Raw genomic sequence first — 27,246 nt, forward strand, 5'->3', positions numbered from 1 at the left:
TAGGACCTTATCATCCTACTGATGATCAATACCCACGAACTGGAGCCAAGAAAGTCGCGAAATTGGACAGCCTTTAAGTCTTGCTGTCATTGATTCCTGAGAAATCCGCTGTTGATTTGGTCTGTTTGCCACCTTTACCTGCTATTTCCACGCCCCACCACTCTATCACCATACGCCGTGCAGATTGATTCGCGGAAGCCGTGCCAGCGGAATAATCAATAGCCACATCTTCAGCGCTCGCCCTTTCCCAACGCATTCTTGCAATCGTTCCACGGTCCATGTCGTCGCCATCTGGAATTCATAGGTGTTTTCTGTACGCGGAACCAATTGTCTCTCTCGACTCGTGATGTCTGGGGAAAGCAGAAAATCTAGACTACACGCGCTGATGAGATTCAGACGTGTAGGTGGCCCGGAGGCAGGGTGTTCTGCCATAAGAAGACACAGACAGACTTTGGGATACATATCCCATTCCCATTCTTCAATATTCCTCCCCAACTCTTTTCAGTATGGAGAAAACAGCGGGTCGTCACCAGCACGTCGAAGGGCCGTCGGCTGCCAGTCCAAGACAGATGGAGGCTGGCACGAACGAGAGTCTCTCTGCGGGAAATGAAGTGATCCGTCTCTCTGAGGAGCATCGCCAGTATCTTCTCGCTCGGCATGGCACGCTAGATCTCGATCCCATCCCAGACATGAACGATGCCGACCCGTACAATTGGCCGCGATGGAGAGTAAGCCGGTCTCTTGTCTGTTACTGCATTTTTATAGAGTTCTAATAAATTTTCGCTGCAGAAAATAATTAATCTGGCCCTGGTCGCTTTCCACGCCATGATGAGTACCTTTACAGCCGCCGCAATCTTGTCGGCCTTCATCAACATCTCCACGGATCTCCACGTTAGCTTGCAGCGCACCAGTTATTTGGTATCGCTGTTCATCGCCGTTCTCGGTGGCGCGCCCTTATTCTGGCGTCCGCTATGCAACCGATTTGGACGCCGTCCAATCTTCCTGATTTCGCTCATCTGTAGTCTGGTCGGTAACGTGGGCTGCGCGAAAAGCCCCTCATACGCCACGATGGGCCTTTGTCGTGCTATTACTGCCTTCTTCATCAGCCCTGCTGCGGCCATGGGTAGTGCTGTGGTCGCCGAGACTTTCTTTAAGAAGAACCGTGCGCATTGCATGGGTGCCTGGACACTTATGGTGACTTTAGGTGTCCCGGCCGCGCCCTTCATCTTTGGATTTGTGGCGTTGCGTGTTGGATACCGCTGGATCTACTGGACCCTAGCCATTGTAAATTATTTCTGTTTTTCTTTTGTTCCAACCCAGACAAGGACTAACTGATATTGTCTATGATAGGTCAACGCCGTGCAGTTCATCCTCTACTTCTTCCTCGGGCCGGAGTCACTCTACATGCGCAAGGACTTTAACGGTCAGCAAGTCACCAACGTGAAACAGAGTCTCTTTAAATTCACACGAATTAATCCGACTCCTTTGAAACTCTTGGACTTCTTCCAGCCCCTTCGTTACGTGATGAAGCCCTGTGTGCTAATTCCGGCGGCGGCATATGCCATGATCTTCTTATGGGGCAGCGTGATGCTCACAATTGAGATCCCACAGGTCTACCCTAAAAAGTTCGACTTGAACACGCAGGAAGTTGGCCTGAACTTTCTGGGCTTGATCATCGGATCCGTCATCGGAGAGCAGGTCGGCGGTTTCATTTCTGATCGCTGGATGTTGCTGCGCGCCAAACATACCGGCCAACCTCCAGCACCGGAATACCGTCTATGGCTAAGCTACATTGGTCATGCCTTGACCATTTGTGGTATTGTTGTTTTCGCGATCCAGCTGCGCAATTCTGGTGATAAATGGGATATCACCCCTATAGTGGGGTCGGCCATCGCTGCCGCAGGCAATCAAATTGTCACCACCGTCAACATCACCTATGCAGTTGATTGTTACAGTGAGGATGCCGCGAGTGTTGGCGTATTTATTACCTTCGTCCGTCAAATATGGGGATTCATTGGTCCTTTCTGGTATGACAGACTCTACACTCCTGGTTCATCGATAGAAGATAGTCACTGACTATATTAGGTTCCCGCAGATGTTTGAGAACTGCGGCTGGGCTGGTGGTGCAGGCATTGCCGTCGCGCTGATGGTTGGTGTTAGCGTCGTCCCAACCATGCTGGTGCAGTGGCGCGGCCTGGCGTGGCGTTGAACCCTCGGGAAATATACTTGGATATCGCATGAATTTTCAGGTTTAAATTGGCTTGACTGACTTGATGAATGCATAGTCTTTGTGTGGTACATGTCCTATCTATATGTACTGTTTTTCCTTTACCAGTAAACTAGTACTACGGTACTTGATAAGAAGTATTCATGCTCAACCTTGTATTAATTTGGGTCCCTCGATACGCGCGACACTTCTCTATTCCTATTTGTATGAAAATTTTTATACCGCACTACGTAGAGTATATTATATAGTGAATTGTATCACTTTCACCACCGACAAATGCATTTTTTCCAATGGCCGAATACGTACATCGGTTTACAAAGTAGGATCGTTGTCGCCTAGTCAGCATCTTAAAGCAGCCCCAAAGTCAGCGTATATGGTTATTGAATGCGTAGGAAATTGAACAGGCAAATCAGCTAAAGACACTGCATTCTATCTTAGAAGCTCCTCCGAGATGACTAGAAAAGGGCGGAAGATCTGAAGGTCCAGGTCGAGAATGAGCTGTACTCATCATTGTACTGTATCAGTGCGGGATACTGCTCGAAGCACTGCCGCGAACTTTTAAACACCGTTGGGAAAGTGCTTGATGGAGTCCCGGAGCACGGCTTGCTACTTCGCAACTATGGGATCGCAATGACGTGTATGACATCAATATGAGATGCAAAATCTCGGCTCCCCCCTTTATTGCACGGAATTGCTAAGATTAGAACATAGTGATGTAGACAATGATACCTAAGGATGATGTCAGTGAACCTGAAGACGTCTCAAAGTCCGGTGAGATAAATATATACCATTTCCTCATTCGCGCTTTTCAAATGGAGTTGTTTTGCTGAAGACTAGCAAACTATCAAAACGAAGATAAATCATTACACCTAGAAAAGAAAACCCCGCCCGAAGGTCTCGGTGGAAATACACAATGCCTACCTCGGTTACCACAGATGTCAGCAACTATGAAGCTAAGGGATACGACGACCCGAGCCATACGATGAAAGCCTTGACCTGGCAAGGGAAAAACTCGGTTAAAGTTGGTCAGTCTTTCTTCTTATCACGGCCTTTATCCTACTTTCGGCATATCGAAATAATTCGATTTTCCTGCTAATGTGGCTTGTGATAGTGGACACCGCTCGGCCGAAGATCATCGATGAAGGCGATGTCATACTTAAAGTGACGGGTAGCACCATTTGTGGGAGTGACTTACACCTATTCCACGGTATGTTGTGACTTTGTAACGGTCAACCAAGTACCCCTGGCTCCGCTGATGCGGTATCCGTGATCGGCTGGTAGGGGCCATCCCAGATCTCGAGAAAGGTGATATCCTCGGCCACGAGTTCTGCGGAATTATCACGAGCGTGGGCCAGGAAGTTAAGAGAGTTAAAGTGGGCGACCGCGCCGTGGCATCCTTTCAAATTGCCTGTGGGAAGTGTTACTATTGCAAGAAGAAGCTATCCTCAATGTGTGAACGGACGAATTCGAACGAGGATGCTTCTAAGCTCTATGGGCGTCGAACAGCCGGTACGCTTCTTCTTTAAAACGAAATGTTGATGTTAAGGAGGCTATGATACTAAAGTTCATCTTAGGCATGTTTGGATACTCTCACTTCACGGGGGGCTTTGCCGGTGGGCAAGCGGAATATGTTCGCGTCCCTTACGGTGACGTGAACCTTCTTCAGCTGCCCGATGACGTCCCCGACGAAAAAGGTCTATACCTTTCAGATGTGCTAGGAACCTCTTGGAATGCCGTTGTCGATACAGGGGTTGAGAAGGGTGATACTGTGGCAATCTGGGGAGGTGGCCCAGTTGGACAAATGGCAGCTGAATTTAGCTTCTTCAATGGTGCTAATAGGGTTATCCTCATTGACGGCGGTGATGGAAAATGGCGGCTAGACTTTGTCAAGAAAATTTTACCCAAGCTCGAGACAGTTGAGTATACGAACCTCCCAAAGGGTGAATCTGTTACCTCAACTCTGAAGAGAATGTGTGATGGCCGCGGACCTGATGTGGCGATTGAGTGCGCCTCTGGTGAGTATACGAAAGGATGGTCTCATTACTTTGAAAGATTGCTAGGCATGGAAACGGACACGTCTGAGCTGATCAACGAAATGATTACCTCTGTCCGAGGGTTCGGGCGCTGTGGGGTCACGGGCGTGTATGCCGGCTATGTATGTCGTATCTTCCCTATGGTAAAACAGTTCTCCTAACGTGCTAATGCAGTGTAACCACTTCAACATCGGTTCCTTGATGGAGACTGGGATCCGTCTCGTTGGCAATGGACAGTCTCCTGTTCAAAAATACTGGAAAGACCTCTTAAACTATATTCAGCAGGACAAGATCCATCCCCTTCACATGGTCACCCACCGGTACATGCTTGAGGACATGGAGACGGTTTACGATTTATTCAATAAGCGTGACCTAGGGATGCAGAAGGTTTTTATCCAGACAAAGTTCTCCGCCCCTCCATCACCAGGGGCACCTGCGTTAACAGAACTCTGAGCTTCACCGCGTTAGATAAAAGTTTTACTGTCAAGTTCGAATGCCTCACGTTTATTTTTTCATATCTAAAACTTCACTATAAGTCTGGTGGTCAACCTATACAATTGTTAAATTGTTTCTTTGGAGTCATATTGCAGTGAAAGCTGAGATCTTTTGAAACTGCTCACTTGGAATTGTCATATAACCTCGATATTCTGTTTCTCATAAAATAGAATCTCCTCCAAGAACTACTAGAGAGGGTAAAATACAAAGAAGAACACTCCCTATAATAACATACTTTTAAAAGAGTCACCTTGCTTGTCAGATTTGAAGTAATGCGATGATATGGATTCAGTCGTATAAACACGACTCTGAAGACTTTTAAAATCGTGGACAGAATAATTGATATGACTAAACAGACCTCACGATGGCTTAAGTTCAGCTTCTGCGGCTCGAACGATAAACCACTGCCGTATAATTTAAGCCTCATGAAGAGACAGATTCAAGTCTTGACCGATTACCTTTCCGCCTTCCAGTTGTACCTGTTCAATAGGTTGAAACACGAAAAAGACACGTAGAATACCAGAATTTTCTTTAGGGCCAGTCGTATTCCGCCATGAATGAGCTGTGCCTCTTTGAACAAATATGTCACCTTTTTTCATAATTTTCTTTTCACCAGAGTCAAGGATCAATTCTGTAGCGCCATCTATGATGACTCCATAGTCGAGTGTTGCCGTTCGGTGCATCGGGACACTTGCGCCAGGGGGTACCTCAATAATTGTGCAGGATGTACCATTTGGCGGGTTCAAAGGCGATGGATCCGAGAGCTGGGAGCTGTAGTGCTTAATGTCGAGATTGGCTTTGGACTCCGGGGTTGTAGAACTTGAAGGGGAGAGACCTTGCACTGGAAATGTGCATGTATTATAGGCCAGAGCATAGTTTGACGTAGGGGTTTTGCCAGGAGGAACTGGGAACCCTGTAAACGATACATTCTCTCCAACCGCGTCGCTAAAGATAGCCCGACCGCTTGTAGAATTGTGAGCCGTTATAATCCGACGTAGTGGCTCGGGTTTTCCTTGTCCAACGGACATGTTGAGGCCAAGAGCAGGAAATAATAGGGCAAATAATCAAGGTGTCTTTGGACATATATCAAGACTACAATGTATTCGGATTTGATCTTAGCAACGCTCGATACTTATGTTATTAGCTTCATGAGGTATATGACTCAAATAGTAGGTCATTATTATTAAGTCCATAGGTTAATAACGGTGCAATATTCCTGTCATATGATAATGATGTCATTGTGATTTACAATTCACATCGGTCACTTTATCAAGGCCTGACGAATGCTTTTTCTCACATAATAGAAATGTTCTCACTGGAACAACTGCAGCAATAGCGTCATCTTAAGGTCTATCTGGACTCACCGAAATACCGTGCGCAAGAGCAGGGTCTGTATTTGTTGCGTGGCCAGCATCATTTTACCTTGCTTAGATCTTCTAAGCACGTAGACACGTATGATCGGCTTCAGAGTTTAGTGGTTCCAGATCTTCTACAGCGGTTTCAGTGACGAAAGCTCAAGGGCTGGTTGATGACGATTGCTGGTTCCGGATCGCCGGATTCAAAAGCTTTCCCGGGCCACTAAACAGGAAGTACAAGGGGGGTTTCTAATGGTGCCACTTTCCTTCCAATGCTTCAACTCTTTATCCAGTGGTGCCAGCTGTGGCTTCCGCAAGTTTGAGCCCATTGAGAGAATTACCGGACGAGATGTTGCCGGCGGGAATAGATAGAGTTGAGAGAATAATTAGGCCAGCCCAGTTCGTTCAACGTAAATTGAAATCTTATAGATCAATGGCGGCACGATATTATTTGGATTATATCCTGTAGTGAATCTCAAAAGCCTAGATCTTTTGTGGGAAAGATGCCGGGTCGTCAGGCATTGATCCCGTCCGTTGTGGCATTCGGGTTTGCGGACTCAGATCGCGAGGCTGACGTCAGGCAGCGATATGGTCTGTTAACTCTAACAACAATATCGTTTGATGTAAAGCGCCTTTGTCCTTCTTTTCATAAATTTTTGAAAGCCCATAAGAGAGACAGGTCATTATTCGGAAGCGGCCGATATGCACTCCTCGCGAACGAGGGTTCATGCTTGCGGCCCGGAGACCGTAAAGTCAAGGTGATAACCCAAAAAATGATACGAACTAAGATTTTACAGGGCTATGGCAGTAATTAACTCCAAAATGTCTTTCAAGATGAGGATAAGGATGTCTACGAAGGGTATTGAGTCGATAGGACTGCCGCAGTACGATATCAACCGTGTAGTGTAGGTATTGAAGGATAGAGATAGACAAAATATTTTTGATCAAAAGCGTTCCGGAGTTATTTAGATGGTATTACTTATTAAGTTAAGCTAGCCAAATAAATTAGATGGCGGTTCGCTATCTGTAGTACCGAAACTGTTGTAAAATTGAAACCAAAAGTTCGAATCCAATCCTGAACCGTCCAGTATGGATTCCTGAAAGTGAAAACCTTCTGACAGCACAGTGTCCACATAAAAGAGAGGTATTTTTAACCTATCTTGCAGGCCACACTCTTCCTCCAATGGACCATTTGCGTTGGCCGGCGGGAAATTGCATGAATCGAGCGAGTTGGCATTTGGCAGTTCCTGAAGAACCTCCCCGTTCCCAAAAATGGCAGCACAAGGATTGGAGTAATCATATTTCAGTCTGGATCCTAATCCATGTGAAGGAGACACAGCGGAATGAAGCGCATTCACGGCTCTCTTTGCAGTACCAAGTGTTTGGGAGAATTGCACCAACAGTTGATACGGCAATCGGAAAGACTCATCCGTTGATAGCCGTTCCTCCTGACTGGTGGCGTCTTGTACCACAAGAATCAGGTGATAGCCAAATATGTAACTCTATGATGCACCGATAATAATGATCATATGTCCGTCAACTCGACTAGGATCAGCAATAGGATCATACAGGTCCAGGTGGTTCTGGATTTGGTGAAGGCGGTTGTTGGCGATGATTTTTAGCATGAATCAAAATAGTTCCACACGTCAAGCAGCAGGTCGTACCGTATAGGTTTGAAATAATTTCGCAGTTTTTGTCGAAGACAAAATAATAGCTTCAAAAGCCGTGCGTTGGTTTCGATCGGCAACCGAAGATAGAAAGCACAGGCTACACCGGAACTTCTGACAATAATCCGTTGAGCTTAGACTATCACAGGACAATTTGTCATAATAATATCCAGATTGTGATGCGACTGTAAATGGTAGTCGTTTAGCGATATACTCTAGTAAGATGTGGGTACTGTGCCTCATCGTCGGAATTTTTTCGGCTGCGCAACCGAATTTTCCGAAGATCAAGCACCGGAAGTTTCAAGGAATCAACAAATTTCATAGCATTCATATTCCGGTGCCTCGGGATCTTGTTTGTGCTAAAGAGCTTTTATATATCCCGCACTTAAAAACTCACTAGGTGTGTACGATATCTAGCAATCCTAAGCTATCATCCTCTTTCGTAGACATACAGCAATGGCGTCCGCTTTAACATCGCAAATTCCAGGCGCAGATCCTGCCTGGCATTGTCGTCATGATCACCCGTATTACAACGAGAGTCACCATCGTTTACAAAAGTTTGTTCGCGAGTACGTGAGCGGCGAGATATCTCCAAACGTGGAGGAGTGGGAGAAGCAAGGCGAGGTGCCTGAGACTGTAAGTTGCTCGAAAGTTCATTATTCAAAGATGTCCTAACATATACCAGGCATTCCGGCGACATGCTTCACTCGGATTCCTGGCAGTATCCGCCTTTCCTATTCCCAAGGAGTACGCGAGTGGGGTGACTTTGCCGGCCGGCTTGAGTGTGGATGGTAAGCTGCAGTGCACCACAGGACAAATTCACTTACTTAGTTTTAATAAAACCAGAGTGGGATGAGTTCCATGATGCAATTGTCAGTCCTCATAAATCCACGGCTTTTTGAGCTTTGGAATCGAAAGCTAAAACCTAGCACAGATCATAGACGAAATGGCGCGGTGTGCATGCTTGGGGACCATCTGGGGTATCAATGGAGGGGCCACTGTTGGAGGCCCCCCAATTGATCTGTATGGGACAGCTTCGCAGAAAGAAAAGTACCTTGCCCCATTGCTGCGAGGCCAACAAAGACATTGCCTTTGTGTTACGGAGCCTTCCAGTGAGTACTTCAATTCTTACCTCTACAAGTCTCAGAGGCAGGTTGACTGAAACTCAATCAAGTTGGTTCAGATGTTGCCGGTCTGACTACCACGGCGAAGAAGACTACAGACGGCAAATTCTATGTGATCAATGGGGAGAAGAAGTGGGTGACTCAGGGACGTTGGGCAAACCATGCATTGGTTGCTGCCAGGACTGGACCCGGCGGAGCCAAGGGGATTTCTATGTTTATTGTCCCATTAGCCGTCAAGGGAGTTTCGAGGCGGAAGATTGAGAATTCGGGAGTCAGTTCAAGCGGTATGTGCAAGCGGTGTCCTGCTATGGAACGCTGAACTAAAATTCGCTTGTCCTTCTTACCAGGGTCGACTTACATGGAGTTTGACGACGTCCTTGTGCCTGCAGAAAATCTGCTGGGAAACGAAAACCAGGGGTTTGAAATAATCATGTCCAGTGAGTGAGTGAGCTCCCATTGAGAAACCCGCAATGCTGACCATTGGTTTTGTTCTGCAGCTTTTGCACATGAGCGCCTGTGGGTTGGGATTACGGCCCTTCGTCTGGGGAGGGTGGCCTACGAGGACTCGTATCGATATGCACTAAAACGTGAAACATTTGGCAAGCCCTTATTCGAGAATCAGGTTATTCGGCACAAATTTTCGCGAATGGCAAACATGCTTGAGCCAACTCAGGCGTATATGGAAGAGATGGTTCATCGTTCTGTGCGGATGCCGTCTCTGAACTTCTCGCCGCTCGCCGCCATGCTCAAGGTGCAGGCGGCGCACAACCTCGAGAAGATCTCCCGCGAGGCACAGCAGGTCTTTGGTGGCCTCGGATACTCAAAGCAAGGACAGGGACAGCGAGTGGAGCAGATCAGTCGAGATGTGCGCGTGTTAGTCGTTAGTGGAGGGAGTGAGGAGATTTTGCTGGACATGATCGCCAAGCAGCAGCGGAAACTGGCGCATTTGTAAGATCGGCAAGACACGCCCAACAACACTGGGTTCCCCGCAATCCCCGCCCTGTTTGTAAAATACATTCTCGGCAACCGCATTCCTAGCACTTTGTCGATTGCTCATCGCCGTGAAACCAATGCCCTGAGAGGGGCCTTTTATCCACCAGATTTATCTACACAGCTAGACGAAATTGAATTTGCCCTTTGCCCATTTGATCCAGAGGATAGACCTAGTAGCCCCCAAAGCAGATGATCAAGGCTTGCCACGATCTTCGGGCTGTTTTTCCGGACCTGACATGTATGCCCGAGGTCCGACATGTTAGAAAAAGTGGGTGGGACGGTATCCTTCTAATGTCCCCGCACCCATACATTGCAAATATAAAGCTCTGGCCATATTCATGAATAAAATATCGTTACAGGTTTGGAAACCTCTGGTCTCAATCAGCAAATCGACATGATTTTCACCTCCCAGCAGCCAAGAATCTCAGGTAGGCAAATCCGATGATTCATTCCTTTCTATCGAATGGGACTCATTTAGCTGGCTTTTTCTAGTCCCTGAGAACCTCCCTATTTGGGACTTCCTCTTTGAGTCTGAGTTCTCCCCTCTTCGTCGTTCCAAGGCGAACGACCTCGCAGGATTCACCAACGCCGTCACGAAGGAGCGAGTGAGATACGACGAGCTAAAAACTTATGCGACAAGTCTATCAACTGCGCTAGTGCGAGATTATGGCTTACGCGCAGGGGAGACAGTAGCACTGTTCAGCCCAAACACAGTTTGGTATCCAGTTGCAATGCTTGGAACAATCCGCGTCGGTAAGCGACTACCATTGGCTGCACCTCCGGAAAGGGCAGCATATTGATTGAATGCTCGTAGGCGGTGTTATTTCTGGTGCTTCGCCGGCATATAACATTGAGGAAATGAGCTATGCTCTGAAGACTGCTCAAGCGAAAATCTTAATGACAACTGCTGCCTCCCTGTCAGTGGCAGTGCCAGCTGCGCAAAACGCAGGAATTCCTCGAAAACACATTTTTTTACTCGAGGGAGATGCACCTGGATATACAACTATTAAAGACCTTCTAAAAATCGGGGATAAGTCTGGGATCAGGGGCCAGGTGTTGCCATTCCAAATCCCTCCAGGTAAGACCAACAAGGATGTGTGCGGTTTTTTGACCTTCAGCAGTGGTACGACCGGACTACCTAAAGCGGTAAGAGGCATTGCAGTTCTGCCTGGGATCTGTGAAAGTGCTGATATAATCCGGGTGATAGGTCATGATATCGCATCAGAATGTAATGGCGCAGTGCCTTCAGGTTCAACAGGTGACTTCCCCAGATCATAAAAAGGTTCTAGCCGTCCTTCCCTTATTCCACAGTAAGTAGCGCTGAAGTCTATTAGCCATTTTGAAGGTTGCTAATCTCCAAAAAAAACCATAGTTACGGGTCTAGTTCATCAGATGCATCTTCCCGTCTTGCGCAATGCGGAGGTGTACATGCTGCCTTCATTCAGCATGGAGTCCATGCTAAGCACGGTCGTTGAATATCAAATATCCGAAATGCTACTTGTCCCACCCATTCTCATCCGTCTGTTACGGGACCCAATTGTAGCTCATTACAACCTCTCCCATGTTCAAAAATTCTCTTCTGGTGCTGCTCCACTTTCTTCTGAAATTCTACAAGAACTGGAACGAAGATTCCCGAGCACAGGTTTCAAGCAAGGATATGGAATGACCGAGTCCTGCAGTTGTATAACTGCCCATCCACTCGACAAGTGTACCTATAACTATGGACACCGAGGCGGCACCATTGTGGCAAACACCGAGGTCAAGATTATCGATCCTGATACTGGTCGAGAGCTTGGGTACGATGAACCCGGAGAGATTCTCGCTCGCGGACCACAGGTAGTAATGGGGTATTTGGACAACGAAAAGGCAACACGAGAAACATTTGATGAGGATGGATGGCTGCATACAGGTGATGTTGGATACATGGACCGTGAAGGTTTTATAACTATCACAGATCGCATCAAGGAAATGATCAAAGTAAAGGGAATTGCGGTTGCACCGGCCGAACTAGAAGACTTGTTACTTGGGCATCCTATGGTCGAGGACGTCGCTGTCAGTGGAATATCTGACGATTATACCGGTGAACGTCCCAAAGCTTATGTGGTGCTGAAACCAAGCTTCCGTCTGGAAAAGGATGCTTGCACTCTTGTCAAATTGGCACGAGAGCTTATCGACTATGTCCAAGAAAACAAAGTGCGTCACAAGTGGATTGTGGAAGTGGAAATCATTGATGAAATCCCAAAGAGTGCTAGCGGCAAAATTCTTCGGCGAGTTCTTCGCAAGTTCGAGTATGGAAAGAATGGCGAAGACCGATTGATCGCACGGCGCCAGGAAATCCGCTCAAAGCTTTAGATTTTGGATGTTTGGCCGACTGTCGTAGGTGGAACCATCTCTGGTTTTTCTCATTTACTTGTGCATGGGTCTTCGCCTCATAAATATGTTTCAATATATTGCACCAAACTTTGCACTCGAAAGGCCCGAATTCTACGGCTGATACAAATCAAAATCCTTGGTATAATCATTTCAACTGTATGAATGGGGCAGATTCTGATTAGCGATTCTGAAGAAGCGTCATCGAGCCTTCGAGGCTGGATTTATCTTTTTCTTAACGCTAATCATAAATTTTCCGTTCCTCCGTGCTCGAGATGGATTCGACTTTTTCGTGTCGGCTTCAAATACATAGCACGGATCTTCGTTTGCAACTCCATTGGCACCACATGGTCACTAGCAGGAGTACAGGCGCACTACCTTAGCAGTGAGTGAGCCAATGTATAGGCGACCTCCTCGTTAAGGTTCAAGGTTGACACCTTGAGCCCTCTCGATATTCTTGCGAAGAATTGGAAAAGATGGCCGTGGCAGCCTCCTATGAGGTCACCGCAAGGCGCATCCCCTAGCCCAGTTTGTATAGTCCGAGCAGAATACGAGGTGGAACCACGCCGGTCTTGCAGTGTTGATCACGCCCTGTTGGTCATCACCAGAAACAGTAATAATTTTTTGCCACATCAGTCAGGGGGCAGAGCTCTTTTTCACCACTTGCCTTTTAGAGTTGTGGCTTGTGGGGGCGCGAGGAATACCCTATCCATATTTAACAGCCAAAGATAGAGTCCCGGAAATCAATTCCTGCTAGTGACTGTCAAAAAGGACTTATTGTTGAATTTAATTGCCACCACAATATTTTTCATTCAGAATTTCTTGTGAATCGCTTCTTGAGATTGTAAGAGACGAAAATGTAGTACAATATAACTAGCCTGGTCGTTATTGCCTTTCTTGCCAATAGGATACCCTATATGGTAAATGATTCACAACTCAAATTGGCACGAAACTGAAAATTGACTAGCATGTCACTAGTTACAGTATTTGGACGCATTCAATTTTTTCCTACTATGAGCAGCGATGGTAGATCCCTGCAGCAATGGCAGATCCCTAGAGATTCCATCTGTCCTGAAACACACGCCAAACTTGAGGCTGCAGATCCTTGCCTTATGCCGCATCATGTAGAATATCCAACCGGGACGATCAACCGGTCCCTATGCAGATGATTTTGCCCATGATACAATGCCATGAGGATCACATCTTTGGTTGATTTGCCACTCTTGAATAGGAATCGACCATGTAGGCTGTGCAATCATTCCACGCCTATCCCCTGAATCAATGCGCCGGCCCGGATACCTTGAAACAATCGCCATCGGACTTTTCAATTATCGACAGGCGATTTGCCGGTTTCACCGAGCACGTTCATGCTGCTCACATGCAAAGGTCAATCGCAATTCTGGAAGCGCTAAGGCAGGTACCCCAACATGAAGCTTCGTAACTTCCGGTAAACCCGTCGATTTGGGTGGGCAGCAGGGGAAAGACAATTTATGCCGAAATGTGGAAATACCCATCTGTCAGCAGACCGAATAGCATATAAAGGGACCCGCATGCCTCCATTTTCCTTTTCATTCTAACTTCTCAACGTTTCTAAAACTTTCAAACAAATCCCATATTGTTCGATCAAGTTACTTTCCAATCATACCGGAATGATGCATGTCATTTCTACACTAGTCCTCGCTTCTGCGAGCCTCGCTTCATCATATGAGCTGCCTGCCAAGTTAGAGCAGCTCTATAAGGAGCACAAAGTTTGTCTTTCCACGCAAAATATACCACGATGCTAATAGTACTAGACTGGAAACTGCAAGAACGTCCTCGGAAGTGGGTTTAACAACGGTGATTCTAGTGCCGACAATGTTGTGTATTGCGGAGACATTGAAGGAGCAATCTTCCTGCACAGCACCGCAAATGGAGGGAGTTATGCCGACATGGATGTGGACTGTGATGGTGCCGACAATACTGCCGGGGCCTGTTCAAATGATCCCAGTGGGCAAGGTGTTACTGCCTTCCAGTCTGAGGTCAGCAAGTATGGCATCTCAGACTTGAATGCCAACATTCATCCGTATGTCGTGTTCGGAAATCAGGACTCAAGTCCTAAATTTGCGCCCAACAAGTTTGGCATGGAACCTTTAAGCGTGATGGCAGTGGTTTGCAACGGCCAGCTGGTACGTATCTTGATATGGAATTTTCTAATGTGAATTGTGAAGAACACTTATTGACTTTACCGTTCATAAATAGCACTATGGAATTTGGGGAGACACCAACGGCGGAACCTCAACTGGTGAGGCTGCCATCTCCATGGCCGAGCTTTGCTTCCCCAACGCCGGAATTACCGGCAACAATGGTCACACTCCGAGAGATGTCCTCTACATTGGCTTTAAAGGGAAAGAAGCGCTTCCAGGAGCCGACGCAGACTGGAAAGCTCAAGAAACCCATGCCTTCGAGGAAAGCATCAGGGCCATTGGAGACAAGCTTGTGGCTAAACTCGGCGCTGGGTCATCCCCAGCGCCTACAGGCTCAGTGTCTTCAAGCACACCTATTGCCAGCCCTACGTGGACTCCGAGTTCCTCGTGGTCTGCGCCATCGGGGCCGCCAACTCGTTACTGGCGACGCAACATGCGGGCATAGGAAAAACAATACATCCCAGAGACAACTCCCAGGAGATGTGAGGGTACTTTGGTCCTGCCATAAAAAGTATTGATATGATGTTTTATGTGTGGCTACATCTTTTTGAGGATCAGAATATGTACATATCGATATCTTTCTTAGTTCTAATTGCGTTCTGAGACGATACACAAAAATTGTTCCTGAGCATTGAAAAGCGGCTACATATCCTACTCTTAGCCAAGCGTAGACTTACTTGTCGAAGGGCCATTGATGATGATTGTGGAATATACGGGGTAGTATACAATCTCCGATCATCTTCGACGATTGGCGCGAAATGGTCTATGAAGTTGCGATGATCCCCCTCCCACGCGTTCTACATAATGGGTGGGACCGAAGATAGTTAGCAGGCAATATACAAAAGCCGATTATTACTAGTAATGGTGAAATGGAAGTTTCGTGAGAAAATAATATATCAAATGCGGTTCTAGACAAAGGTAGACGATGTACAGCTTGCCCATATGCAATCCAGGACTCCGACCCGAGAGGGTATTGCATCATGCAAAACTCACACATGCAAAACTAAAAACAAAAAAGAAGAATATTTTTTTCGATGCAGAGCATCAGAAATAGAAGGCCACCGGGGGTCTAGGCATTCTCCGCGTGGAACATCTCTTGTTCCTTCCGTGCATACGGGGCGGATTCTTCGGCGATCCACTCGTGGCGACGAGGAATCTCAAACTTGCTGCTCTTCCACGGAGCCACCTTGTTGACATACATCCAGTCCAGTTCTTCCAGGGTGCGCCCCTTGCCTTCGATGACAAAGAAGTACACGACCAGAGTAGCAACGAACAGACATCCGGCAAAGACATAGCCGTAAGCAAAGTCAATGGAGCTGGTAATGAAAGTGGTGAAGAAACTGATCAGAAAGTTCCACAACCAGTTGGACGCAGTTGCCAGAGCCATACCCTTCGCGCGGTACTTGGACGGGAATAGCTCTGCAGCAATGGCCCAGATCATCGGGCCCCAGGTCATCGCGTAAGCGGCGATAAAGAAGCACGCGACGACAATCATGCCCTTGCCCACCCCAGGGGTGTTCTCCGGGTGCTTGAGGTCCAGCATAAAGTGACCAAGCGATGAGAAAATCATAAAGCACACGAACATCCAAATGCCACCAAAGATCAGTGACTTGCGACGTCCGAAGTTCTCAACCACATAAAGGCCTCCAAATGTGGTAGCGAAGTTCACTGCGCCAAGGATGACCTGTGTGACGAAGCTGTTGGAGAGGCCGGCTCCTTGGAAAATTGTCGTTCCCTAAATCTGGGGTTAGCGTTCATTCAAGAACGGTATAGTGTGCCGCATGCACAGCCATGGGATAGTCTTACATAATAGAAGAAGTAGTTGGCACCGGTGAGCTGCTGCAGAGACTGCAAGGCCATGCCCAGCATGATACGGTAAAACATGCGCGGAGCGGTGATGAACTCGTGCCACTTCTGTTCCTGGGACTCTGCAGCCAGCTGCTCGCGAATCTCATCCATCTCCTGCAGAATCTGAACGTGGTTCTCCGGCACGCCGTACAGGCGGGCCAGGGTGCGCTGAGCGCTCTCAGCCTTACCATGGCGAAACTCAAAGCGCGGACTCTCAGGGAAGAAAACCATACCGCCACCCAGAACGATGGCGAAGAGGAAAGTAATACCCAGGGTGATACGCCACTGAGCGCTACCCTCAAGAGTATTGGTACCCAGATTGATGCAGTAGGCCAGGAAGATTCCCAAGGTGACGAACAGTTGGTAGCAACTGATCATCGCGCCGCGGATATGGCGGGGGGCGCTTTCACCTTGGTACATGGGCACGAGGAGTGAGCAACCGCCGACACCGAGACCCGTCACCCAACGACCAACCACCATCTGCCACCAGTGACCCGACGGGGAGGAGATCTGGACAATCAGACCGACGATGAGAATGGCACACCACACCGAGATGGACCACTTGCGGCCCAGGAAATCGGCGACGGGCGCCCCAACCAGGGCACCGATGAGGGTTCCGATGGAGAGCAAGCCAACGATGAGACCGGCGCGGACGTCCGTCAGCATCCATCCATCTTTGCCTAGTTGACCGTACCGTCTCAGGTAGTCGTGCATCTCCTGGAATCCGGAAATCTGTCCGGTATCATAGCCAAACAGCAAGCCACCCATGGAGACGAAAAGGGCCATGACCAACGACCGCATGGTCAAACGCGGGACTGGCGTGTCCACGCTCGCGGGCTGCATCGGCTTCTGGATGGGACTGTTTTGGAACGATGTTTCGGCGCTCGACTGCTGTGCCTGCTGTGCCTGCGGCACCGGGGCGACAGACTCGCCATGGTGGGCAGAAGATTCAATACCCATAGTGTGAGGTGGTGATAGTCGTTATCACAGCTGCTCCTCGGAAAGGGAAGTTGTAAGAGAAAGGAAGGGAAGGACACCACGGAAGAGAAGAATGTGAGAAAGAGTGTCAGGAGAAGTTGCCCATGGGGAAGGAAAAGAGAAGCAGTTTCGCCACGGGGGAAACGGGCCTTCTTGTACCCATGCACAAAAAAAATAAAAAATAGACTAGCCTTGATTCGTCCGGAACGAGTGGAGGAACGATGTGGGGAGGGGACTCGCGCGAGATGACGATGCACATGGCCGAGTGTCGTGCCTGGCACGAGGCGACTGGGCCTCAACCAGACAATAATAAACCCACCGGCCGAAACCCGACTCGGACTCCCTGACAAACCCACGGGAGGGGCAAGGGGAAAGAGCCAGCCAGCGCCGGTTCCAGCAGACGATCGGCTGTGGTTCGGCCACTCACACGCGCGGTCGGGTAAGACCGAAGACTTTTTGCCACCTCCGGTCGGCATGGTTCTGGAGAGCCAAGGCCGTGCCGAGTGGCTTCGGGATCGCTGGCAGCCCGGCGATCCAGCCCGAATCGGATCCGCCTCGAATGAAGAATGGTCTCGTGAGGTTTCTTTTCCTGGCGTGTTTGGGTAACCCGTTCGTATGCCTGTCTCTCGAGACTCCCTCATGCACCGCCAGGTAAAATTTTCAGTCTTTCGTGGAGTCCGGAGAACCCCGGTGGGCCGGGCTGCGAGACCAGTACGTACGGACTGTAGGTGCCGAGCATGCCGACCCCAGGTCCTCCGGAGACACACATAACCAGAGCCCGAATTAATCCCGATCCGTATTTCGGTGAGATGTCCTGCCCCGGGCCCATGCTTTGCCAGACCCAAGAAGGTCAACGACCACGTCTGTTTGGGAGGAAAACGCGGTTAGGGTGCACTAGGAGAGATGTGCGATCCCTCCATAGCATCTACATCGTTGCACAGCCTTCCGGAAATAATCATGTAAGACAGATCAGCTCGAAGCCGAAGCCTTCCAAGGTCCGTCAGTGGCGTCTGTGCCGCCGGCACCCGCAAATGTACGTCATTGCAGATTCTTCACGAACGCTGATCAAATCCGCACGGACGAGAATCACAACGTGCCTACACGTTAACTCCCCGGCTTTGGGTCTATGTCGTATGAATTAATCCCGAGACAACTATCTGGGTCACGTTTATTGTTCACGGGGTACTTGCCACTTCGAAGACAAATCGGACTTGATCACAGGACCATTGCTGAGTCATGCGGAGTCGAACTCCTCCGGCGTCGCCACGCTTGATCCCAGTCAACCGTCATGGGAAAGAAAGAAAAAAGGGGTTCGGGAGGAAACATAGATGCGTTCTAGAAAGAGGTAGCGTGTAGTAGAAGACCGCCGTCATCTTGTTTATACACTAGCCGGCTATTGCCCCTAAGGAATACACTACGGGTATAGATCTAGTATTAGTAGGATGAGATGGTTGAGAATGTTAGTGACCGTCGTGGCTTGTTAAAGCCCTAAGCCTTGTGGGTCTTCTTAGAAGGCGATAATGGTATCCCCCCCCCCTGTAGAAGTAGTCGACCGTCAACGATTTGAACGCCTAACCCACAAACTATATGTTTGCATCACGCTTATTTACATCCGCACCACGATTCCGCCCTAACGATTCTACACTGAATAACAAAGGTCGTCCGTCGGCGAATCGAAATTACTAGCTCTAATCCTAGCCTCTATATTTCTATGTTTAACACCCACGCAGGCATTATGACTGATCGCGAACAGGATCGCCTGCCTCAGACACCAACTCTTTGTCGTCGTGTTTATCTCCACGCTTTCGCCGACAATAGATAAATCCACCTGCAGCCCGGATGGCCACCCCGTGATGGAGCCCGAGGCTGTTCTCCACCCGGCATGCCGGCCCAGTCTGAGGACCGGACTCTCGCTGGCCCCACAGGAGGCGAGCACAACGGAACGGGAGGTAATTGTCATTGACAGCTCGGATTGAAGTGTGCTATAAATACATGGCTGTTGCACATGGATTGGTCGCTCAGGGAACAAAACACTTATCATTGGGGTCAGAAGGAGAAGGTTGCTTTGGGTCGGTTGCTTTGGGTCCAGCTGCTTCTGGTCTCGCACGTTGTCAGTTTCGAGGGCAGGGGCGGTGATGGAGTCGGAGCGTCGCGGGCGCAAACCGGTACTGATACGTGTTCGCAATGGGCGATGGGTGCTAACGGTTTTTCAGTTTATCGGGTATTTCGGCCGCGGCTTCGGGCGTGGTGACAGAGGAAGAGGAGTCGTATGGCTCGACCGCGTCGGTGGGCGGGCCCCGGTAGTTATGATAACCCCAGATACCATACCAGACAGCCGCAATCATAACGAAACCCGCAAATACCACGGACGCATAGTTCATGCTCTGAAGGCTAACGGGGATCGTTGATGGCATGCAAAACAAGGGAATGGCGAGAAGACTCCAAGCTACGCGATACAAACGACGATTAGCACCTGGATCGACAAGGGCACCAACCAGAACTTACCGATGGCGATAACGTTAGCGATTGCGCCGAAGATACCAAAGTTGAAGCTGCCATGCTTGATATCCTCACGCTGCCGGAAAAACAGGGAGACGGCGATGGGACAGGCATAACTCGTGGTCAGGAAGATGACGCCCACGCCCGAAAAGGCATTGTAGGCCGCGGTCGAACCAAAGTAGATCAAGCCCAGAGCGATCTCGATGACCATGCTGAGCGCCAGCGCATTGAGTGGAATATCAAACCGTTTATTGACCGTGCGCCACCACTTGGACCCGGGGATGCCGCCGTCGCGCGCAAAGGCCCAGGTACAGCGGGACGTCGCTGTCGCACAGCCGACACCGCAAATAACGCCCAGCACGAGCAATGGAATTAGCAGACAGAAGGTGCCCGCTTCGTTACCGATGGCTTGTTTAAAGATCGCGGGGGTGGGCTGGGCGGACGCGAGGTTGATCAGATACGGGAGGTCGTGCATGACGAAACAGACGGGAATCAAGAAGAGCAGGCCGGCAACGGTGTTGATGACGACGGTCCCGACCATGGCCTTGGGCACCATGACGGCGGGTTCCTGAACCTCTTCGCACAGCCTGTGATGGTTAGCCTTTATTCCTGCCCCGGGGGTTGAGACGTGCGACTCACGAAATGATCATTCCCGTAGCCGAGGTGGCATAGGCGGCTTGGAGCAGACCAATGCAGAACGACCAGCCTGGTGTCCATCCGGATCGTGGCTCAAAGTGGCCAAACACCCATGCGCCGGAGTTGCGGCCCATCTTGGCCACGGCGAGCAGACAGACAACAATGGCGACGAGCCCTATTATGGTCCAGAAGATGGCAAAAGTCTCCAACCATGGTAGCCATTTGTTGCCAAATGCGGAGATGGAGTGGGTGAGCAAGGTGAGGGCGAGGAAGATGAGGAAGGTTTGGTAAGGTTGGAAGTTTTCGGTGATGCCAGTGCCGGTCGAATCGGTGAAGACGTTGAGGCAGGAGACGAAGAAAAGGGTGGTTCCGAAGTTGACGGCGAGGGTGATGGTGATATTGCCCGCGACGTAGGACCAGCCACAGATCCACGAGGCAACGCGGCGGCACCACACGGGCGAGAGCACGAAGGTCTGATAGTAGACACCGCCGGAGGTTGGGAAGACGGAGGTGATCTCGGCCAGCGAGAGAGCGACACAGAAAATCATGCACGAGACCACGACCCAGCCCCAGACAACATTGGCTGATCCTCCACCGGCCAGTGGGTAGAACAGTGTGGTGGACAGGCCATACGGCACGGACGACAGGATGAAGCACATAAAGGTCACCTGCCAGATGGACCGGTTGCGCGACAGCTCAGGCGTGTAGCCCATGTCTTCCAGCGTGCGGTCGGCCTTAGCCGTGGTAGTGCCGGTCTCCTCACGCGCCATCGAGACCCGCGAGGCTCGGCGAGACTCATTCTGGGCAATCATGACGAGCGGGAAGTAGGAGTAGGAGAGGGTGTATAGTTTGATCTCCCAGCATGGAGGAGAAGAGAAGAAGAAGGACAATAATGATTGCAGGCAGAACAGCAAACACCAACACGGATCAAACCATCAGGAAAGAGTAAAGAGGGAAAAAACCCCCGGGGCCTGTGGAGAAAACCAAGATCAAATGAACTATGAAAACCCCGAGCGGAGGTCACGTGAAGCCAAGCCCCGGGAATTGGCCAATCGGCACGAGTCCGCCGGCGAATGATTGGATGATTATTCTTCTCAACAGGAGACAGGATGTAGGCCGATAATTGCTGGTCAGTCCCGGTTGTGGCGCCAGAGCGATGAGCTCATGCGGCTTTTTCCGTCTGGTCTGGAGGGTTTGACTAACGGGTTACGTTATGGTTTCTGGTGGAACTCGGCCGGGGGCGGATGATTATTCATACTAATAGACAGCGGACGGCTCTCGACACGATCCATGGGTTAACACCCTGTGGCAAACGAATTATGCCTCGCTCGGGCGTTATACAATAATAATGTCTTCACAAAGGCAGTGGCCACCTTCAGCGGCTGATGGACCGATGCGCCTTGAAACCCCCCATACGTCGTGGCTGCCTGGCCACCGGGGAAATCTAGCGGGTCTCATTAGCCCCTCCCCCCCAACTCTAGATTCGGGACCGACAACACCTATGATGCATCCCCAGGTATCTGTCGTAGAAGCGCGCTTGCAAAGGCAAAGTGGCGATAGTGCAATCGGGGGTTTCAGGTGGGCTTGTGCATTTCTTGGTCACAGCATCAGACGGAGTGTCATATGTCATTGGTTGCCTCAGTTCGGAATTCGAAATGTACCGGGGAAGCAAGTACACTGATTCGATCCCATTTATGGAGACAATCACCAGATAGAGTCCTAGAAGGGATCGTGTCCAGGTGTCTTGCGTCGATTCAATTAGGGCATCGGTGCCACCATCTACTAATATCCACATGACCCACAGCTGAAGAAGGTCCACATGTGCTTTGCTGGCTCCGTTTGCTTTCCCCTCTGACTTTCGTTTTCCCCCTTTTTTTTTCAAACTCAAGATTCTCGTTGAATTGCGTTGTTTTGAGTAAGAACTGGCCCCTCACGGTATTCACCAGAATAACCAAGTAGTACAAAACTGGCGCCGAAAACAGCAGAATAAAGCTCAGTCCTCAACAGATAATTGGCACGGCAGGGAAGATTAATAGTGATCAGCATCAAACTTCTATGATGTCGACTGATTAATTAGATCAATGCGAATCAGCGGCTGTAACAGATCATGTCCTAGCCTGTCAAAGCTTATCGTCTTTTAGGTCCGTTAGTTCCTAGGAGCGCGCGACTGGGTTTTCGAGTATAATCTTATCAAAGTCCGCCAACATTGTAACCTCACTTTTTATAACCTGTTGGTAAAGAATTACGGATCAAGGTACGACTGGACTCCTCTGATTGTGTCTCACCGTGCCCAATTCAGCACGACTGCGATCTTCTCAGGATCTACCTCGATGCCATCAATTCAATTGGTGAAGCCAAGGAATTGGATCTTTGTTTCACTGAACTCGCATTTGTGGACCGCAACTCGTATATCCAGCATCGCGGAGACGTTTGAGGACTTATCGGACGTTTCCTGCGCCCTTCTTTTTGTCCTCGCTGTAGATCAAAAGCTCATCAAACAGACAGTCATAAACTGGTCCAAAATGCTGCGGATCCATTTGAGGACACCAGAGGGCATGGATTTATATGGGTATGTATCCAGGCCAAATGAAACTTGCTTATTCTTGATAACCCTCTAACGAAAGAGGTGGCCTGTGATAGCAGGCATTGTCATTTCGGGCTCCCGTGTCAGCCCATCCTGATCTGGAATAGCGTCAAAGTATGTCTAGGTTACGATTGCGACCAATCTACATTCGGCCTAGTCCATATTACCTCCGTGCCGTGTCATTGCTTTGTTCGCGCCCCGATAAGACAGAGCAATCCTCACTGCAGCCCTGCCCCTGGTCGTGGTCCTCCTAGTGGCTGTAAGTCAACTCTTGGATGATTTCTACCGGACCGGTAGCCGGACCGGTGCCTGCAGGGGTAGCCGACACAGGCTGGCTTAAAGCTGTCTTCGGTCTTGACAACCCCAGGTGTCGTTCTCTGTGCCGGCCGACCAGCCTGGCGCCGGCGTGGCTGCGGCTTTTGTTGATAAAATTGGACTACCGTTGAGGTGCCTACATATGAGGGAGCAAAAGTTCTCGCTGCCGATGGAAACATCATGAATGTCCTGGCCGTAGGCTATAGGAATATGGTTGTCTATCTGAACGCAACTGGGAGGACTTTGGTTGACGAGTAGTAGAGGTTAAACGCAGGGTCCAGAATGATAATCACGATTTAAAGCACGATGCTTCGCTTCGCTTGGAAATGATCCATACGTCTTATCAGCTTCGTGGTCTACCCCAGACTTCGCCCATTTAATATTAGCGTGCCGGGGCCTCCTCCTATCGCTCCAGCCCCTATCCATTCATCCGTCGCGAGCATGTCACCCCTCTATCTCGCGGGAGGCACTCGCATTAATATTAAAATGCCCGCACCCCTTCCCCCACCCGAGGGTCTTCCCATCTTTTCTTCGTCGTTCGCTTACCATGGCGACAATAGAGGAACCCACGCCCGCCCATGTGGTCTCGCCACCCCCGATGACTGAGAAGGGCCAAGCGGTGCGTACGTTGGTTGAGGCCGATTATCTAGACGACCGTTATGAGACTACCAAGCGTGGTCTCAAGAATCGCCATGTCCAGCTGATCGCTCTAGGCGGCTCGATTGGAACCGGTGAGTGCAGAGCGATCCCGCGAACTAAGGCGATTATCACAATAACTCATGTTATCCAACAGGTCTCTTCGTGGGATCTGGCCAGTCGCTAGCCATTGGCGGTCCGGCCTCCCTACTGTTGGGCTATATGTTCATCTCCAGTCTCGTATATTCTATAGTCACCGCTATCGCAGAGGTCGGCGCCTACCTGCCCGTCCACGGCGGCACAATGAGTTATCACGGATTCCGATACGTGTCGCGGAGTCTAGGTTTTGCAATGGGATACCTCTACTGGTACTCCTTGGGTATTCTCGTTCCTTATGAAATCACGGCGGCCGGCCTGGTCATTGGGTACTGGGATCCAAACAATGCCACGGTGCCCATCGCCGTCTGGATCACGATCATGATGGTCGTCTGTATTGGCCTCAACCTGCTGCCGGTCAGCATATACGGCGAGTCTGAGTTTTGGTTCTCAGGTATCAAGATCATCACCCTCGTCGGGCTATTGATTTTGTCGTTCATCCTTTTCTGGGGTGGCGGGCCGGATAGAGTACTACTGGGATTCCATTATTGGAAACATCCGGGATCATTCAATGAGTACCTAGTGACAGGGGGAACGGGACGATTCGTGGGCCTGTTGAAGTGCACCGTCTCTAGCGCCATTGCCTTCATCTTCGCGCCGGAGCTGATCATCATCAGCGCTGGCGAGATGAAGTCCCCGCGACGCAACGTGCCCCGAGCGGCTCGCTCGTATATCTACAGGCTGATCTTCTTTTACATCTTCGCCGTGCTAGCTATCGGTGTTATCTGCCCATCCAATAACAGTCGCCTGACACAAGGAGGCGATACGGCCAAGTCGTCCCCGTTTGTGGTTGGCATTCAGAATGCCGGGATCCCTGTTCTGGACAGCATTGTCAACGCTGCTGTGCTGACCTCTGCTTGGTCCGCGGGTAATTCGTTCTTATATATGTCTTCCCGCTCACTATACTCCCTGGCCATGTCCGGCAACGCTCCCAGCATCTTCAAAACGTGCAACCGATGGGGTGTGCCCTACTATGCCGTGGGCGCGTCTGCGTGCTTTTCGGCGCTGGCATATCTGTCAGTGGGCAATTCCAGCTCTATCGTATTCAACTGGTTCATCAATTTCACCAACACATCGGGGTTCATCTCTTGGATTTGCTGCTGCATCGTGTATTTCCGGTTCCGCAAGGCTGCCCGGGCTCAAGGCATCGAGCAGCCGTATCACTCAGCCATACAGCCATACGGCGCATATTGGGGAATGGCGCTTGCATCCCTCATGCTACTCATCAACGGCTTCACCGTCTTCTTCCCGTCCCAGTGGTCGGTCAGCAACTTCTTCACCGCTTACATCGGCATCCCTGCGTTTCTGATCCTGTACTTTGGGCATCGGTTGTTATACTGGCGGGACCCTTGGGCCTGGCGTCCGGAGGAGGTGGATATGCAAACTGGTATCGCCGAGATCATCGCTGCGGAGGAGCCTGCCCCGCCGCGGAGGAAATGGTGGAAATTGTGGTAGACAACCGGGAGACCCAAGGGAATAGGCAGATGAGAACAGCAGTGTTGGTGGTTGTCTTTTTTTTTCTGTTTCGTCGTCAACTATAGTTTCTGAAAATGATACCTAGACACCTCGAAGCCAGTCGGCCCGGCCCCCTCGGTCTTATCGGGTTATCTTTCCCATTATTGATGGTCCTCCGCCACCGAATTATGGCTTATCAGACCCGCACGCTCCGATGATAAGATCCGACCGAGCTTCGATCCGGCAATTGGCTTTTGGCTTTTGATTTTCTTCGGCATACGCCGTGAACCGCATAGGTTGCTAGTGTGAAGTAATCTTCTGAAACTTGCTACCTCGCAGCATAAAGTCAGCCTGTACGACCCTCCTCTTGATCCGGATCTGAGCTTGTTCTCGACATTGCGACGAGAGCCATGGCCGCGTACCCGATTTCTGTTCACCCGTTGCAGTCCCCTGCTGGGTCCGATATCGACTTTGGGGCAAAAATCGAGGGTGTTAACCTAGAGCATATAAATGGCAAGCATATTCCATCCCCTCTGTCGGTACTCGACTCCTAATAGCCAACAGACCAGCAGTTTGCTACCATCCGCGATGCGCTCTATCGCCACCACGTCATCATCTTCAAGAACCAGCACATGCTTTCGCCCAAAGCTCAGTACGAACTCACTAGGCGTTTTGACCCGGCCTCGGACAACTATGGGCATGGCAAAACCCTTGATGCCAAGCGCAGCATCTTGCACCCCGACCTCAAGACAATTCCCCACCAGCCACAGGTCCAGGTAATCGGCAATGGATTTATTCCATCCTATGAGGGGCTCGAGAACGTCCAGTTGAGACACCCGCACCACCGAACGTTTCATCGGGACCATATTCCCGATGATAAGGACTATGACTTTACTCGTTTCTACCGCTGGCACATCGATGCTGCCCTCTACGATCTCTATCCACCTCTAGTAACCACCCTCATGGCCGTGCAGGTACCAAAAGGCCGCCGGCAAACTCTACTATATGACGATGGCTCGGACGAAACGCTCGATGTACCTCTGGGCACCACGGCATTTGTGAGCGGTGAGCGCATGTTTGATTTATTATCACCAGAGGACCAGGAGTTTGTACGATCGAGCAAAATTGAATACGCACCACACCCGTAAGATAGCTCCTTCTTGTCTAGTCATTGAGGGAACCATTGCTAACCTCCCTGGCAGTTATATTTGGATGAGCCCCGCCCGCGCCCTATCTACCGGTCTGGGTCTACACTCCGAGGGCCGTGAACTCCCTGATTCAGAATTGCCGCCTATTGACGCCAAGAAAATTATGATCTTTCCCATGGCCTGGAAGAACCCAGTGACTGGAAAGCTGGCTTTGCAGATCCATCCCTCTGCCGTCCGCCGGATTCATTGTGCAGATGGCAAAGTGATCGACGATCTCACTCGGGTTCGCGATATTGTCTATAAGCTACAGCGCCCGGCGATAAGTCCCCAATATGTGTATGCTCACGATTGGGAAGAAGGAGACGTTGTTTTGTTCAACAATCGTGGTGTTCTGCATTCCGTGGTGGGTGCATTCAAGCCGGACGAGGTGCGATTATTCCGGCAATGCAACCTGGCTGCCTCTGAGCCCCCCCAGTAGGACCTTGATTTTTGTCTCAATTTCTATCAAAGTCGGGCTATACACAAGTCGGGTGTTGATTGTGTT

General features: G+C 49.9%; 9 protein-coding genes across 9 annotated transcripts; 7 read left to right on the plus strand and 2 right to left on the minus strand.

The window, feature by feature from the left end:
* Window positions 1–506: 506 nt before the first annotated feature.
* Window positions 507–2,209, plus strand: PFLUO_LOCUS3380 (uncharacterized protein; the record flags this gene model as incomplete). The annotated part of the gene is made up of 4 exons (XM_073780620.1): window positions 507–728; window positions 790–1,284; window positions 1,351–2,027; window positions 2,086–2,209. The coding sequence occupies 4 exons, from the start codon at window positions 507–509 to the stop codon at window positions 2,207–2,209; spliced, it is 1,518 nt and encodes a 505-aa protein (XP_073637457.1).
* Window positions 2,210–3,140: 931 nt separating this feature from the next.
* Window positions 3,141–4,713, plus strand: PFLUO_LOCUS3381 (uncharacterized protein; the record flags this gene model as incomplete). Its single annotated transcript, XM_073780621.1, has 6 exons — window positions 3,141–3,252; window positions 3,339–3,434; window positions 3,509–3,736; window positions 3,802–4,242; window positions 4,288–4,382; window positions 4,435–4,713. 6 exons carry the CDS (start codon window positions 3,141–3,143, stop codon window positions 4,711–4,713), a joined length of 1,251 nt encoding a protein of 416 aa, XP_073637458.1.
* A 3,520-nt stretch (window positions 4,714–8,233) lies between these two features.
* Window positions 8,234–9,853, plus strand: PFLUO_LOCUS3382 (uncharacterized protein; the record flags this gene model as incomplete). Its single annotated transcript, XM_073780623.1, has 7 exons — window positions 8,234–8,413; window positions 8,463–8,568; window positions 8,624–8,649; window positions 8,712–8,889; window positions 8,952–9,185; window positions 9,249–9,338; window positions 9,399–9,853. The coding sequence occupies 7 exons, from the start codon at window positions 8,234–8,236 to the stop codon at window positions 9,851–9,853; spliced, it is 1,269 nt and encodes a 422-aa protein (XP_073637459.1).
* A 772-nt stretch (window positions 9,854–10,625) lies between these two features.
* Window positions 10,626–12,246, plus strand: PFLUO_LOCUS3383 (uncharacterized protein; the record flags this gene model as incomplete). Its single annotated transcript, XM_073780624.1, has 4 exons — window positions 10,626–10,647; window positions 10,709–11,040; window positions 11,102–11,204; window positions 11,267–12,246. 4 exons carry the CDS (start codon window positions 10,626–10,628, stop codon window positions 12,244–12,246), a joined length of 1,437 nt encoding a protein of 478 aa, XP_073637460.1.
* Window positions 12,247–13,916: 1,670 nt separating this feature from the next.
* PFLUO_LOCUS3384 (uncharacterized protein) lies at window positions 13,917–14,892 on the plus strand (the record flags this gene model as incomplete). The annotated part of the gene is made up of 3 exons (XM_073780625.1): window positions 13,917–14,012; window positions 14,058–14,429; window positions 14,503–14,892. 3 exons carry the CDS (start codon window positions 13,917–13,919, stop codon window positions 14,890–14,892), a joined length of 858 nt encoding a protein of 285 aa, XP_073637461.1.
* A 624-nt stretch (window positions 14,893–15,516) lies between these two features.
* Window positions 15,517–17,255, minus strand: PFLUO_LOCUS3385 (hexose transporter hxt5; the record flags this gene model as incomplete). The annotated part of the gene is made up of 2 exons (XM_073780626.1): window positions 15,517–16,182; window positions 16,254–17,255. 2 exons carry the CDS (start codon window positions 17,253–17,255, stop codon window positions 15,517–15,519), a joined length of 1,668 nt encoding a protein of 555 aa, XP_073637462.1.
* Window positions 17,256–19,471: 2,216 nt separating this feature from the next.
* On the minus strand, window positions 19,472–21,220 carry PFLUO_LOCUS3386 (uncharacterized protein; the record flags this gene model as incomplete). Its single annotated transcript, XM_073780627.1, has 3 exons — window positions 19,472–19,719; window positions 19,779–20,359; window positions 20,412–21,220. The coding sequence occupies 3 exons, from the start codon at window positions 21,218–21,220 to the stop codon at window positions 19,472–19,474; spliced, it is 1,638 nt and encodes a 545-aa protein (XP_073637463.1).
* A 2,634-nt stretch (window positions 21,221–23,854) lies between these two features.
* On the plus strand, window positions 23,855–25,554 carry PFLUO_LOCUS3387 (uncharacterized protein; the record flags this gene model as incomplete). Its single annotated transcript, XM_073780628.1, has 2 exons — window positions 23,855–24,038; window positions 24,101–25,554. 2 exons carry the CDS (start codon window positions 23,855–23,857, stop codon window positions 25,552–25,554), a joined length of 1,638 nt encoding a protein of 545 aa, XP_073637464.1.
* Window positions 25,555–25,964: 410 nt separating this feature from the next.
* PFLUO_LOCUS3388 (uncharacterized protein) lies at window positions 25,965–27,180 on the plus strand (the record flags this gene model as incomplete). Its single annotated transcript, XM_073780629.1, has 3 exons — window positions 25,965–26,043; window positions 26,119–26,698; window positions 26,757–27,180. 3 exons carry the CDS (start codon window positions 25,965–25,967, stop codon window positions 27,178–27,180), a joined length of 1,083 nt encoding a protein of 360 aa, XP_073637465.1.
* Between the last annotated feature and the right edge of the window lie 66 nt (window positions 27,181–27,246).

The sequence above is a fragment of the Penicillium psychrofluorescens genome (genome assembly GCF_964197705.1).
Source record: "Penicillium psychrofluorescens genome assembly, chromosome: 2".
NCBI lineage: Eukaryota > Fungi > Ascomycota > Eurotiomycetes > Eurotiales > Aspergillaceae > Penicillium > Penicillium psychrofluorescens.